At 41.4% G+C, this 16,934-nt stretch overlaps 1 protein-coding gene across 1 annotated transcript in view; it reads right to left on the reverse strand.

The window, feature by feature from the left end:
* Window positions 1-4,967, reverse strand: part of LOC144893969 (uncharacterized) — a 78,580-nt gene extending 73,613 nt beyond the window's left edge. The window contains exons 1-3 of the mRNA XM_078785229.1: window positions 4,816-4,967; window positions 3,490-3,619; window positions 2,818-2,997 (exon numbers count right to left, since the gene is read on the reverse strand). Of these exons, the coding sequence (XP_078641355.1) occupies window positions 2,818-2,997; window positions 3,490-3,619; window positions 4,816-4,889 (384 nt within the window). The 5' untranslated portion in view covers window positions 4,890-4,967. The remainder of the gene's footprint in view (window positions 1-2,817; window positions 2,998-3,489; window positions 3,620-4,815) is intronic.
* Between the last annotated feature and the right edge of the window lie 11,967 nt (window positions 4,968-16,934).

Below are 16,934 nucleotides of genomic sequence, written 5' to 3' on the forward strand. Positions count from 1 at the left end.
TATAACGACGTTTTCAATTTTGTGTGTTCATCATTGTACCAACGCACTCTCCACATTGACGCAAAGACAAGTTATGCAGAATGGACTTGGAAAAGTCGAAAATATTGCAACAAAGGCAAAATAATTATTTCTATGATACAAATTAATAATTGGGCAGGAAGGTCCTGGTGGACTTTCCTCCGACGTTATTCGATTTATCGAAGAGATGAACTAGTAAAATGTGTCATGATGTCTGGATGTCCGTCCCTCCATTAACCCTTTGCTATTTTGCTACTTCTCCCTTATCACCCGGATGATTGTTCTGAAACTTGACACATGAATACAAGACAGTCGACTGCACATTTCCTCTGGCTTCGATTATTCGATTGCGGATCATGAGGGCTCCAGGGGGGTTCCTCCAAATCAGCAGAGGTCTGAACTACAACCTCAAGAGAAGACCTTCAGCCCACTCAGGGCTATTTTTTAAAGATAATGTGAATCAAAATCCTTGTGCTGTTATTTATTCATTTGTTTTACATCAAAAAAGGTTCGCATCAACTTCCATTTTCATCGAAGGGGATTACACCTTTTTCTCTACTTTGCAGGAGCAAAGGTCATGGAAGAGGACTGATGGTGGGACAAACATCAAGGAAATGGACGAACAGGAAAAGAGGACAGAGACGAAGGGAAGGAACACTGAAGCTAGCAAGTAAGATTTTTGAGTGAGGAAAGGTTAATGGGGGTAATAAAGAGCATGGGTCAATGGGGGTAATAAACGTTAGGTTAACGGGTGTAATGAAGATCATGAGTTAATTGGGGTAATAAAGATGAGGTTAACGGGTGTAATGAAGACCATGAGTTCGTTTTGTTGTAAAAATCAAAGTCTCGCAACAGCTTTCTCGTTCGGAGTTTAATCTGAATCAATCTCGTACAGCATCTAGAAAGAATACATGGCAACCATCATTTCACTTCTCTAATAAGCATTAAGAGTATACATCATATTGGGTACACATAAGCAAGCCTCATGCCAGCGTGATTTCTCACCTTCCTAAATAAGAGCGTAATTGTCTCAGGTCTCCGGTTTCGGGTCTGCCCCTCGCTGTCAGCGAGTGGATATTTATGAGAGCACTGTAGTGGACAGACTATGTTACTGCACCTGGGCTAACTTAGTGGCCTACGTTTCACTACAAGTTTAATGGGACAATAAAGATCTGCCATCATGTAGCTTCAAAACCATATAATTATTTTATTCAATAGTCATATGGTGAGAGCCTGGTGTTGGCTTAGCGGTTAGGGTGCTGGCTTGGGATCCTAGGACCCTGGGCCTGAATCCCGGTCAATCCCTGAATCAACACCAGGGGGGTGGACTCAGCCTGTCATCCTTCCGAGGTCGGCAAATTGAGTACCAGTTCACTGGTAATTCCCTTCACTGGTACTTCACTGGTTCACTGGTAACTGGTAACTGGAAATAATTCCAAATTCTGAGGCTACTTTTGCCAATCTTCTTCATTAGTCTTAAATGCTCATTGGCTGATGATCAAATATAGCTAGACCCTGCTTTATCGCAGGCCAAAGCCCACTGCTTGGTAAAAGCTCATGAAAAACGTGAAAACTTGGCAAAAGGTGAAAAACGTGGCAAAACGTGAAAACTTGGCAAAACGTGAAAACTTGGCAAAACATGAAAAACGTGGCAAAACGTGAAAACTTGGCAAAACGTGAAAACTTGGCAAAAAGTGAAAAACTTGGCAAAACGTGAAAAACTTGGCAAAACATGAAAAACGTGGCAAAACGTGAAAACTTGGCAAAACGTGAAAACTTGGCAAAACGTGAAAACTTGGCAAAAGGTGAAAACTTGGCAAAACGTGAAAACTTGGCAAAAGGTGAAAAACTTGGCAAAACGTGAAAAACGTGGCAAGACGTGAAAAACTTGGCAAAACGTGAAAAACGTGGCAAGACGTGAAAAACTTGGCAAAACGTGAAAACTTGGCAAAACGTGAAAAACTTGGCAAAACGTAAAAAACTTGGCAAAAGGTGAAAAACTTGGCAAAACGTGAAAAACGTGGCAAAACGTGAAAAACTTTGCAAAACGTGAAAAACTTGGCAAAACATGAAAAACTTGGCAAAACATGAAAACTTGGCAAAACGTGAAAACTTGGCAAAACGTGAAAAACTTGGCAAGACGTGAAAAACTTGGCAAAACGTGAAAAACTTGGCAAAACGTGAAAAACTTGGCAAAACGTGAAAACTTGGCAAAACGTGAAAACTTGGCAAAACGTGAAAAACTTGGCAAAACGTGAAAACTTGGCAAAACGTGAAAACTTGGCAAAACGTGAAAACTTGGCAAAACGTGAAAACTTGGCAAAACGTGAAAACTTGGCAAAACGTGAAAACTTGGCAAGACGTGAAAAACTTGGCAAAACGTGAAAAACTTGGCAAAACGTGAAAAACTTGGCAAAACGTGAAAACTTGGCAAAACGTGAAAACTTGGCAAAACGTGAAAACTTGGCAAAAGGTGAAAAACTTGGCAAAACGTGAAAACTTGGCAAAAGGTGAAAAACGTGGCAAGGCGTGAAAAACTTGGCAAAACGTGAAAAACTTGGCAAAAGGTGAAAAACGTGGCAAGGCGTGAAAAACGTGGCAAAACGTGAAAAACTTGGCAAAACGTGAAAAACTTGGCAAAACATGAAAAACTTGGCAAAACATGAAAAACTTGGCAAAGCCTCGGCTCCAAAATGACGGTACCTGCTCAGGTGTGTTTGTATCCTTTTGGAAGGTTGCCATCCATACAACATTCTTAACAGTTTTTTTTAAGGTGAATTAATGTCTCAGTGTAAATACCTTGGCAATTGTTGCATTTTCGGCTTTTGATTCAGTCTTAAAGGCCAATTTCCATGAACTTTTCATTAGTGAAATCAAGTTTGGAAAGATTAAAAGTAAACTCAAATTCCAGAGAAGAAACAGTCGCTCTCCTGGTTGAGTTGTCTCCTTTGTAAACATTTCAAGAGAGAGCAGGCAGAGCTGTGAAGTTAAAACAAAGATGGGGTGGGGGGGGAAGGGGATAAACTCATATTTTTCACATACACATTTTAACTTTACATTTTCCTTTCCCTCTCTCCCCTCCCTCTCCACTCATATTTTTTATATAATCTATGTGTCTCTCCCTATGCTATCCCAACTTTTACCACCAAAACCAAGTGACGTCACTCCTTCAGCAATGAACTGCGAAGGTTTTGCACCATAGGTTGTTTTATTTGTCTTACTTGTATATTTGCAACTAAACAAACTTTTAGGACTTCGATATTATGTGAGTATTGAAAAGCATAACAATGGTGCATTCATGACTTTTCAAATCATCGGATGAATATTGGTAGATATTACAAGTACCGCATCCAAAGTTGTTTCAGCAGTACTTTTGGCTCATAAGGAGTTGGATCAAAATATATTTGCGATATTACAAATGTGCTTCACAGCCGAACGTAAAGTTAGACACAAAAAGAATGTGTTGCTCACCATGCTAATGGTACTGCTACCGAGAACCACCAAAAAGAGCATGCTGAAGATGATGACTCGAAAGAAAGTAATCCAAAGTGATGAACTTTCTTCTTCTTCAATATCAGCTTCTTTAATGCCATCGTCCCAGCTGCGTATGCAAGAAACCATAAAGTTTAATAACAATAACAATAATATCAACAGTATTTATAACTAGAACATCGCTCGCTAGACTAGAGAGCAGACATACCTCCGCAAGACTGAACGATAAGACAAATCTGCATCCGGACGTTAAAGTTCCACAGAATCAGAAAAAATATCATAATATTGATTTGTAAGAAATAAACAAAGAACTGAAAGTGTTTTGTAATTGTAATAATTTTTTGAATTGTTAAATTTTTTTCAATGCCAACCTGGCAGGTTATGCCACTAGAAATTCCAGGAAACCTCCATGTTAATTGCGTCCTGTGTGTGACGTCATTGCCAGTACGATTGTCTCAGCAAGCAAAGAATAATGGCCGCAGAACTCGATTCAGACTCATCAGAAAGTGAATTTGACAAACGAGTGAGATACCCGTGCTACGCACGGGTGGGAGGCCAGAAGCAAACAGGCAATGCAGATACGGCGAATGCTAAAGCATGAAACCAATAAATTCCACATTCCTGTAGCACCTTCAGTCGCACGTCAGACATGGACAGCAAGTTCGTGAAGGATTTCCATGAAAAACGTACCTGTTCGCAAATAAACGGGTACGTTCACATTTCGAAACATCGATCGTGGGTCCGTGGCGAATCTGCACATGGCGATCCGCGAAGTTCACGTTCAGAAAGTAGAAACCATCACGGCATGTCGTCATTTACTTGAACTCGATAGCTCTTTTTTTCATTCCAAACAACATAACTCCAATCACAAAATAAACTTTTAACAACATTGTTAATGTTTTCTTCTTTGTAAAAACTACCAAGTCAACAGTTAAAAGGATTTTGAGCCGATAGGTGTTACGGCCTTGGCAAGATCGATGGAGACAGCGATCTGATAGTGTATACAACACAACAACAACATGCATTTTAAGGCCATTTTCCCTGCTGGAGTGGGGGTTAGCCTTGCGTTTCCCATGACGATCTTCTCCATTTTGCCCTATTTTCTGCATCTCTCCTTGTTAACCCCCTTGCCCGCATTTCTTCTTCCACCATCTTTAGCCAAGTCTTTCTCGGTCCCCAAAGGGGTCCATGGACCACAGGTTAAGAACCCCTCATTTAGAGTATCTCGTTTGCAGAACATTTTTGTGGACCCCACTAATGTTGCAAAACTGTTTGTAGAACATCGGTTGTAAAAGGAAAACTTACCTGCTATCATTTTCACCCATATAAGTGGAAGAAACGCTCTCAAAGGATGTTCTCTCACTCGAAGTTTCCATCATGTATTCTTCGTTTTCTCCAGCTTGGCAAGAATTCCTTATCGCACCTTACAACCCCAGAGAGAGCAAAGTGCGGACTGGAGTTCATTCAGTTCATTCAGGTACAATATTTCCCATTCAGCACTATATATTTAAGCTGACCATCCCTCTCTTGTCACCACATCAGCCACACCTCATTTCCTTCAAATTGACTGACATGATTCATGACGTCAGGTTTATTTTGTTTGGAGTAAACAATGGTGACACTCTCGTTTGCATGACATTCCAACAGTTGTCAAGGTCATGGGCGGTGAGGAAATAGTATTGCAGTATTATATTTCTTTTTTTTTCTTATAAATATCATGTTTTCAACATTTTTTATCGTGATAAAATTTCCTGGTGATATTTTCTCCTGATGTCCCTGTTATCCACTATTGTTGTAACTCCTACTCTCTCTTCCCCTCTTGTCTCCCACTCCCTTTATGATATGTTCGATGTGTTTGCTCTTACACGAGCCTCGACTTAGTATACAAAAAAAAATTCTGAAAAAAGCAAACAGGTGTATTGGTGGGCAAATGGTATTGCAGTATTGTACACCGCACCTTTTCTATGCCATCTCCAGGCATTGCAAATCGTCATTGCTGGGCGGCAGTGAGCAATGTGGCTCGGGGGGGCTCGGCAGTGGGGGCCCAAGGGGCCTCGGCAGTGACGCACGCTGAAAGGGAGTACTCAGTTTTCACTCTGTTCGTTTGTTTGTTTTCTTTCTTGCTTGTTTGTTTGTTTGTTTGTTTGTCCGGGCGATATCTCAGCCATCCTTTGAGCTAGGAAGCTGAAATTTCGGCACAATAGTGAGCAAGTCCTTTGTCAAAAACTGTATTTTTTGATTTTTGATTAATCAATTAATTGAGGAGTTATTTAATTATTAGCGATTAATTAAGTACTTATTTAGTTAATCAAATTTCCTTTCTCTTCTGACCATTAACTCAGGCACCTTTTGAGCTCGGAAGCTGATATTTGGACATGCCAATGACCAGGTGATTTGGCTGCAAAGGCTATTTTGATTTATTAATTAATCAATTAATCAATTAATCGATTAATTATTTCATTATTTGATTAATGACTAAAAACTTTTTTTTTCAAGTTACAGATTCTGATGAAATGGTGGGGGTTTATGTGTTCTCTGACCGAATTGATTAATAATTTAATTTTTTTATGATTATTATTTATTTATTTTCATTATTAATCATTTATTTATCTTCTTTCTCATTTGGCCAATATCTCAGGCACCTTTTGAGCTGGGAAGCTAATATTTGGACATGACAGTGACTAAGTGATGTGGCTATCAAGGATATTTTTGATTTATTGATTAATCATTTAATCGATTCATTATTTATTGATTAATCGATGAATTACTTATTGATTAATCAATTAATTATTTAATTTTTTATTAATGACTTATTTGATTACATTTCTAAAAGATACATCTTCGGATGAAGCACTAGTGCTTTTGTTATGGTATTAGCCAATTTATTAAGAAAATATTTTGTGATAATCTTTTATTGATTTTAGTTATCCAATTAATCAATCAATTAGTGTACACCTCTCCCTCCCAATGCAGCCTCTATGAGCTGCACTGCGGTATTGCCGGGCGCCTTAGGCGCCCCGGCAATGCCGCGCTGTAGGATATTTAATTATTTGGCATGGGGGAGCTGTACTTTGAATGTATCTGTACTTGTTTGTTGTACACCGCTCCTTTGCTATGCCATCTCCAGGCATTGCAAATCGTCATTGCTGGGCACCGAAGGGGGCTCGGCAGTGACGCACGCTGAAAGAGAGTACTCAGTTTTCACCCTCGTTGTTTGTTACTTGCCGGAAAAATTCCGGCAAGTATGTTGATCTGTTCGTTTGTTTGTCTGTTTGTTACTTGCCGGAAAAGTTTCCGGCAAGTATGTTGATCTGTTCGTTTGTTTGTTACTTGCCGGAAAAGTTTCCGGCAAGTATGTTGATCTGTTCGTTTGTTTGTCTGTCTGTTTGTCTGTCTGTCTGTCTGTCTGTTTGCAGCACTGCGTCTACACCGTTGCACGTAGAATCGCCAAACTTTGCACACATATTGGTCTTGCCCTGGAATAGACTGTGCCCAATTGATGACGTCATCGGTGACGTGGTTCGGCCGCCATCTTGGAAAAACCGAAAAAATTTGCACCTCTATATCTCCGAAAGTACTGAACAGAAAAAATTGAGACATGGCTCATTGTAAAGAACTCTCCATGGGGAATAAAATATGTAAATGATGACGTCATCAGTCACGTGGTTCGGTCGCCATCTTGGAAAAACGGCAAAACGTTGCGCCACTATATCTCCAAAAGTGCTGAACAGAAAAAATTGAGACATGGCTCATTGTAAAGAACTCTCCATGGGGAATAAAATATGTTAATGATGACGTCATATGTCACGTGGTCGGCCGCCATCTTGGAAAAACTTTGCACCTCTATATCTCCGAAAGTGCTGAACAGAAAAAATTGAGACATGGCTCATTGTAAAGAACTCTCCATGGGGAATAAAATATGTTAATGATGACGTCATCAGTCACGTGGTTCGGCCGCCATCTTGGAAAAACAGAAAAATTTGCACCTCCATATCTCCGAAAGTACTGAATAGAAATAATTGAGACATGGCTCATTGTAAAGAACTCTCCATGGGGAATAAAATATGTTAATGATGACGTCATCAGTCACGTGGTTCGGCCGCCATCTTGGAAAAACCGAAAAACTTTGCAATGCCACATCTCCAAAAGTCCTGAATAGAAAAAATTGAGACATGGCTCATTGTAAACAACTCTCCACTGGGAATAAAATATGTTAATGATGACATCATCGGTCACGTGGTTCGGCCGCCATATTTGTCCTAAATGGCCGATAAAAAAGTAAATTCCGGCAAGTCCTCGGTCTCTGACCGATTTTTCATTACTTGCCGGAAAAATTTTCCGGCAAGTATGTTGATCTGTTCGTTTGTTACTTGCCGGAAAATTTTTTCCGGCAAGTATGTTGATCTGTTCGTTTGTCTGTTTGTTACTTGCCGGAAAAATTTTTCCGGCAAGTATGTTGATCTGTTCGTTTGTCTGTCTGTTTGTCTGTTTGTCTGTTTGTCTGTCTGTCTGTCTGTCTGTCTGTCTGTTTGCAGCACTGCGTCTACACCGTTGCACGTAGAATCGCCAAACTTTGCACACATATTGGTCTTGCCCTGGAATAGACTGTGCCCAATTGATGACGTCATCAGTCACGTGGTTCTGGCGCCATCTTGGAAAAACCGAAAAACGTTGCGCCACTATATCTCCAAAAGTGCTGAACAGAAAAAATTGAGACTTGGCTCATTGTAAAGAACTCTCCATGGGGAATAAAATATGTTAATGATGACGTCATATGTCACGTGGTCGGCCGCCATCTTGGAAAAACGGCAAAAATTTTCACCACTATAACTCCAAAAGTGCTGAACAGAAAAAATTGAGACATGGCTCATTGTAAAGAACTCTCCATGGGGAATAAAATATGTTAATGATGACGTCATCAGTCACGTGGTCGGCCGCCATCTTGGAAAAACCGAAAAACTCTGCACCTCCACATCTCCAAAAGTCCTGAACAGAAAAAATTGAGGTATGGCTCATTGTAAAGAACTCTCCATGGGGAATAAAATATGTTAATGATGATGTCATGTATCACATAGTTCGGCCGCCATATTTGTTCTAAATGGCCGATAAAAAAGTACATTCCGGCAAGTCCTCGGTCTCTGACCGATTTTTACTTGCCGGAAAATTTTTCCGGCAAGTATGTTGATCTGTTCGTTTGTTACTTGCCGGAAAAATTTTCCGGCAAGTATGTTGATCTGTTCGTTTGTTACTTGCCGGAAAAATTTTTCCGGCAAGTATGTTGATCTGTTCGTTTGTCTGTCTGTTTGTCTGTCTGTCTGTCTGTCTGTCTGTCTGTCTGTCTGTTTGCAGCACTGCGTCTACACCGTTGCACGGCGAATCGCCAAACTTTGCACACATATTGGTCTTGCCCTGGAATAGACTGTGCCCAATTGATGACGTCATCGGTGACGTGGTTCGGCCGCCATCTTGGAAAAACTGAAAAACCTTGCACCTCTATATCTCCGAAAGTACTGAACAGAAAAAATTGAGACATGGCTCATTGTAAAGAACTCTCCATGGGGAATAAAATATGTAAATGATGACGTCATCAGTCACGTGGTTCGGTCGCCATCTTGGAAAAACGGCAAAACGTTGCGCCACTATATCTCCAAAAGTGCTGAACAGAAAAAATTGAGACATGGCTCATTGTAAAGAACTCTCCATGGGGAATAAAATATGTTAATGATGACGTCATATGTCACGTGGTCGGCCGCCATCTTGGAAAAACGGCAAAACTTTGCACCACTATATCTCCAAAAGTGCTGAACAGAAAAAATTGAGACATGGCTCATTGTAAAGAACTCTCCATGGGGAATAAAATATGTTAATGATGACGTCATCAGTCGCGTGGTCGGCCGCCATCTTGGAAAAACCGAAAAACCTAGCACCTCCATATCTCCGAAAGTGCTGAATAGAAAAAATTGAGACATGGCTCATTGTCAAGAACTCTCCATGTGGAATAAAATATGTTAATGATGACGTCATCGGTCACGTGGTGCGGCCGCCATCTTGGAAAAACGGGAAAAAAATTCACCTCCATATCTCCGAAAGTGCTGAATAGAAAAAATTGAGACATGGCTCATTGGAAAGAACTCTCCAGGGGGAATAAAATAAGTTAATGATGACGTCATCGGTCACGTGGTTCGGCCGCCATCTTGGAAAATCCGAAAAACGTTGCACCTCTATCTCCAAAAGTGCTGAACAGAAAAAATTGAGACATGGCTCATTGGAAAGAACTCTCCAGGGGGAATAAAATATGTTAATGATGTCGTCATCGGTCACGTGGTTCGGCCGCCATCTTGGAAAATCCGAAAAACGTTGCACCTCTATCTCCAAAAGTGCTGAACAGAAAAAATTGAGACATGGCTCATTGTAAAGAACTCTCCGTGGGGAATAAAATATGTTAATGATGATGTCATCGGTCAGGTGGTTCAGCCGCCATATTTGTCCTAAATGGCCGATAAAAAAGTAAATTCCGGCAAGTCCTCGGTCTCTGACCGATTTTTCATCTGTCTGTTTGTCTGTTTGTCTGTCTGTCTGTTTGCAGCACTGCGTCTACACCGTTGCACGTAGAATCGCCAAACTTTGCACACATATTGGTCTTGCCCTGGAATAGACTGTGCCCAATTGATGACGTCATCGGTGACGTGGTTCGGCCGCCATCTTGGAAAAACCGAAAAACTTTGCACCTCTATATCTCTGAAAGTACTGAACAGAAAAAATTGAGACATGGCTCATTGTAAAGAACTCTCCATGGGGAATAAAATATGTTAATGATGACGTCATATGTCACGTGGTCGGCCGCCATCTTGGAAAAACGGCAAAACTTTGCACCACTATATCTCCAAAAGTGCTGAACAGAAAAAATTGAGACATGGCTCATTGTAAAGAACTCTCCATGGGGAATAAAATATGTTAATGATGACGTCATATGTCACGTGGTCGGCCGCCATCTTGGAAAAACGGCAAAACTATGCACCACTATATCTCCAAAAGTGCTGAACAGAAAAAATTGAGACATGGCTCATTGTAAAGAACTCTCCATGGGGAATAAAATATGTTAATGATGACGTCATCAGTCACGTGGTCGGCCGCCATCTTGGGAAAACGGCAAAACTTTGCACCACGAAATCTCCAAAAGTGCTGAACAGAAAAAATTGAGACATGGCTCATTGTAAAGAACTCTCCATGGGGAATAAAATATGTTAATAATGACGTCATCGGTCACGTGGGTTAGCCGCCATCTTGGAAAAACCTAGCACCTCCATATCTCCGAAAGTGCTGAATAGAAAAAATTGAGACATGGCTCATTGTAAAGAACTCTCCATGGGGAATAAAATATGTTAATGATGACGTCATCAGTCACGTGGTCGGCCGCCATCTTGGAAAAACGGCAAAACTTTGCACTACGAAATCTCCAAAAGTGCTGAACAGAAAAAATTGAGACATGGCTCATTGTAAAAAACTCTCCATGGGGAATAAAATATGTTAATGATGTCATATGTCACGTGGTCGGCCGCCATCTTGGAAAAACGGCAAAACTTTGCACCACTATATCTCCAAAAGTGCTGAACAGAAAAAATTGAGACATGGCTCATTGTAAAGACCTCTCCATGGGGAATAAAATATGTTAATGATGATGCCATCGGTCACGTGGTTCGGCCGCCATCTTGGAAAAACGGCAAAAACTTTGCACCACTATATCTCCAAAAGTGCAGAATGGAAAAAATTGAGACATGGCTCATTGTGAAGACCTCTCCATGGGGAATAAAATTTGTTAATGATGACATCATATGTCACGTGGTTCGGCCGCCATCTTGGAAAAACCGAAACCTCCACATCTCCGAAAGTGCTGAATAGAAAAAATTGAGACATGGCTCATTGAAAAGAACTCTCCATGGGGAATAAAATATGTTAATGATGACGTCATCGGTCACGTGGTTCGGCCGCCATATTTGTCCTAAATGGCCAAAAAAAAGTACATTCCGGCAAGTCCTCGGTCTCTGACCGATTTTTCATCTGTCTGTCTGTCTGTCTGTTTGTCTGTCTGTTTGCAGCACTGCGTCTACACCGTTGCACGTAGAATCGCCAAACTTTGCACACATATTGGTCTTGCCCTGGAATAGACTGTGCCCAATTGATGACGTCATCGGTCACGTGTTTCGGCCGCCATCTTGGAAAACCCGAAAAACTTTGCACCTCCATATCTCTGGAAGTGCTGAATAGAAAAAATTGAGACATGGCTCATTGGAAAGAACTCTCCATTGGGAATAAAACATGTTAATGATGACGTCATAGGTCACGTAGTTCGGCCGCCATCTTGGAAAAACCGAAAAACTTTGCACCTCTATATCTCCGAAAGTGCTGAAAAGAAAAAATTGAGACATGGCTCATTGTCAAGAACTCTCCATGTGGAATAAAATACGTTAATGATGACGTCATCGGTCACGTGGTTCGGCCGCCATCTTGGAAAAACCGAAAACTTTGCACCTCAACATCTCCGAAAGTGCTGAATTGAAAAAATTGAGACATGGCTCATTGTAAAGAACTCTCCATGGGGAATAAAATATGTTAATGATGACGTCATATGTCACGTGGTCGGCCGCCATCTTGGAAAAACGGCAAAACTTTGCTCCACTATATCTCCAAAAGTGCTGAACAGAAAAAATTGAGACATGGCTCATTGTAAAGAACTCTCCATGGGGAATAAAACATGTTAATGATGACGTCATCGGTCACGTGGTGCGGCCGCCATCTTGGAAAAACGGAAAAATTTTGCACCTCCATATCTCCGAAAGGGCTGAATAGAAAAAATTGAGACATGGCTCAGTGGAAAGAACTCTCCAGGGGGAATAAAATATGTTAATGATGTCATCAGTCACGTGGTCGGCCGCCATCTTGGAAAAACCGAAAAACTTAGCACCTCCATATCTCCGAAGGTGCTGAACAGAAAAAATTGAGACATGGCTCATTGGAAAGAACTCTCCATGGGGAATAAAATATGTTAATGATGACGTCATCGGTCACGTGGTTCGGCCGCCATCTTGGAAAATCCGAAAAACGTTGCACCTCTATCTCCAAAAGTGCTGAACAGAAAAAATTGAGACATGGCTCATTGTAAAGAACTCTCCGTGGGGAATAAAATATGTTAATGATGACGTCATCGGTCAGGTGGTTCAGCCGCCATATTTGTCCTAAATGGCCGATAAAAAAGTAAATTCCGGCAAGTCCTCGGTCTCTGACCGATTTTTCATCTGTCTGTCTGTCTGTTTGCAGCACTGCGTCTACACCGTTGCACGTAGAATCGCCAAACTTTGCACACATATTGGTCTTGCCCTGGAATAGACTGTGCCCAATTGATGACGTCATCGGTGACGTGGTTCGGCCGCCATCTTGGAAAAACCGAAAAAAATTTGCACCTCTATATCTCCGAAAGTACTGAACAGAAAAAATTGAGACATGGCTCATTGTAAAGAACTCTCCATGGGGAATAAAATATGGAAATGATGACGTCATATGTCACGTGGTCGGCCGCCATTTTGGAAAAACGGCAAAACTTTGCACCACTATATCTCCAAAAGTGCTGAACAAAAAAAATTGAGACATGGCTCATTGTAAAGAACTCTCCATGGGGAATAAAATATGTTAATGATGACGTCATCAGTCACGTGGTCGGCCGCCATCTTGGAAAAACGGCAAAACTTTGCACCACGAAATCTCCAAAAGTGCTGAACAGAAAAAATTGAGACATGGCTCATTGTAAAGAACTCTCCATGGGGAATAAAATATGTTAATGATGATGTCATATGTCACGTGGTCGGCCGCCATCTTGGAAAAACGGCAAAAATTTGCACCACTATATCTCCAAAAGTGCTGAACAGAAAAAATTGAGACATGGCTCATTGTAAAGAACTCTCCATGGGGAATAAAATATGTTAATGATGATATCATCGGCCACGTGGTTCGGCCGCCATATTTGTTCTAAATGGCCGATAAAAAGTACATTCCGGCAAGTCCTCGGTCTCTGTCATATATCACGTGGTCGGCCGCCATCTTGGAAAAACGGCAAAAATTTGCACCACTATATCTCCAAAAGTCCTGAATAGAAAAAATTGAGGCATGGCTCATTGTAAAGAACTCTCCATGGGGAATAAAATATGTTAATGATGACGTCATCGGTCACGTGGTTCGGCCGCCATCTTGGAAAAACCGAAAAACTTAGCACCTCTATCTCCGAAAGTGCTGAATAGAAAAAATTGAGACATGGCTCATTGTAAAGAACTCTCCATGGGGAATAAAATATGTTAATGATGATGTCATCGGTCACGTGGTTCAGCCGCCATCTTGGAAAAACCGAAAAACTCTGCACCTCCACATCTCCAAAAGTCCTGTACAGAAAAAATTGAGGTATGGCTCATTGTAAAGAACTCTCCATGGGGAATAAAATATGTTAATGATGACGTCATCGGTCACGTGGTTCGGCCGCCATATTTGTCCTAAATGGCCGATAAAAAAGTACATTCCGGCAAGTCCTCGGTCTCTGACCGATTTTTCATTTGTTACTTGCCGGAAAAGATTCCGGCAAGTATGTTGATCTGTTCGTTTGTTTGTCTGTTTGTCTGTCTGTCTGTCTGTTTGCAGCACTGCGTCTACAACGTTGCACGTAGAATCGCCAAACTTTGCACACTTATTGGTCTTGCCCTGGAATAGACTGTGCCCAATTGATGACGTCATCGATGACGTGGTTCGGCCGCCATCTTGGAAAAACTTTGCACCTCTATATCTCCGAAAGTACTGAACAGAAAAAATTGAGACATGGATCTTTGTAAAGAACTCTCCATTGGGAATAAAACATGTTAATGATGACATCATAGGTCACGTGGTTCGGCCGCCATCTTGGAAAAACCGAAGAAAATTTGCACCTCCATATCTCCGAAAGTACTGAATAGAAAAAATTGAGGCATGGCTCATTGTAAAGAACTCTCCATTGGGAATAAAACATGTTAATGATGACATCATAGGTCACGTGGTTCGGCCGCCATCTTGGAAAAACCGAAAAACGTTGCGCCACTATATCTCCAAAAGTGCTGAACAGAAAAAATTGAGACATGGCTCATTGTAAAGAACTCTCCATGTGGAATAAAATATGTTAATGCTGACGTCATAGGTCACGTGGTTCGGCCGCCATCTTGGAAAAACCGAAAAACTTAGCACCTCCATATCTCCAAAAGTGCTGAATAGAAAAAATTGAGACATGGCTCATTGTAAAGAAATCTCCATGGGGAATAAAATATGTTAATGATGATACCATCGGTCACGTGGTTCGGCCGCCATCTTGGAAAAACGGGAAAACTTTGCACCACTATATCTCCAAAAGTGCAGAATGGAAAAAATTGAGACATGGCTCATTGTAAAGAACTCTCCATGGGGAATAAAATATGTTAATGATGACCTCATCGGTCACGTGGTTCGGCCGCCATATTTGTCCTAAATGGCCGATAAAAAAGGACATTCCGGCAAGTCCTAGGTCTCTGACCGATTTTTCATTACTTGCCGGAAAAATTTTTCCGGCAAGTATGTTGATCTGTTCGTTTGTCTGTCTGTCTGTCTGTCTGTCTGTCTGTCTGTTTGTCTGTTTGTCTGTTTGCAGCACTGCGTCTACACCGTTGCACGGAAAATCGCCAAACTTTGCACACATATTCGTCTTGCCCTGGAATAGACTGTGCCCAATTTATGACGTCATCGGTCACGTGTTTCGGCGGCCATCTTGGAAAAACCGAAATAATTTGCACCGCTATATCTCCGAAAGTACTGAACAGAAAAAATTGAGACATGGCTCATTGTGAAGAACTCTCCATGGGGAATAAAATGTGTTAATGATGACGTCATCAGTCACGTGGTCGGCCGCCATCTTGGAAAAACGGCAAAACATTGCACCTCCATATCTCTGAAAGTACTGAATAGAAAAAATGGAGACATGGCTCATTGTAAAGAACTCTCCATGGGGAATAAAATATGTGATTGATGACGTCATCAGTCACGTGGTCGGCCGCCATCTTGGAAAAACCGAAAAACTCTGCACCTCCACATCTCCAAAAGTCCTGAATAGAAAAAATTGAGGTATGGCTCATTGTAAAGAACTCTCCATGGGGAATAAAATATGTTAATGATGATGTCATCGGTCACGTGGTTCGGCCGCCATATTTGTCCTAAATGGCCGATAAAAAAGTACATTCCGGCAAGTCCTCGGTCTCTGACCGATTTTTCATTTGTCTGTCTGTTTGTCTGTTTGTCTGTCTGTCTGTCTGTTTGCAGCACTGCGTCTACACCGTTGCACGTAGAATCGCCAAACTTTGCACACATATTGGTCTTGCCCTGGAATAGACTGTGCCCAATTGATGACGTCATCGGTGACGTGGTTCGGCCGCCATCTTGGAAAAACCGAAAAACTTTGCACCTCTATATCTCCAAAAGTGCAGAATGGAAAAAATTGAGACATGGCTCATTGTAAAGAACTCTCCATGGGGAATAAAATATGTTAATGATGACCTCATCGGTCACGTGGTTCGGCCGCCATATTTGTCCTAAATGGCCGATAAAAAAGGACATTCCGGCAAGTCCTAGGTCTCTGACCGATTTTTCATTACTTGCCGGAAAAATTTTTCCGGCAAGTATGTTGATCTGTTCGTTTGTCTGTCTGTCTGTCTGTCTGTCTGTCTGTCTGTTTGTCTGTTTGTCTGTTTGCAGCACTGCGTCTACACCGTTGCACGGAAAATCGCCAAACTTTGCACACATATTCGTCTTGCCCTGGAATAGACTGTGCCCAATTTATGACGTCATCGGTCACGTGTTTCGGCGGCCATCTTGGAAAAACCGAAATAATTTGCACCGCTATATCTCCGAAAGTACTGAACAGAAAAAATTGAGACATGGCTCATTGTGAAGAACTCTCCATGGGGAATAAAATGTGTTAATGATGACGTCATCAGTCACGTGGTTCGGTCGCCATCTTGGAAAAACCGAAAAACTTTGCACCACTATATCTCCAAAAGTGCTGAATAGAAAAAATTGAGACATGGCTCATTGTAAAGAACTCTCCATGGGGAATAAAATATGTTAATGATGACATCATAGGTCACGTGGTTCGGCCGCCATCTTGGAAAAACCGAAAAACGTAGCACCTCCATATCTCCAAATGTGCTGAATAGAAAAAGTTGACATGGCTCTTTGTAAAGAACTCTCCATGGGGAATAATATATGTTAATGAGGACGTCATCGGTCACGTGGTTCGGCCGCCATATTTGTCCTAAGTGGCCGATAAAAAAGTACATTCCGGCAAGTCCTCGGTCTCTGACCGATTTTTCATTTGTTATCTTGCCAAAACG

Source organism: Myxine glutinosa, chromosome 10 (genome assembly GCF_964187855.1).
Source record: "Myxine glutinosa chromosome 10, kmMyxGlut1.1, whole genome shotgun sequence".
NCBI lineage: Eukaryota > Metazoa > Chordata > Myxini > Myxiniformes > Myxinidae > Myxine > Myxine glutinosa.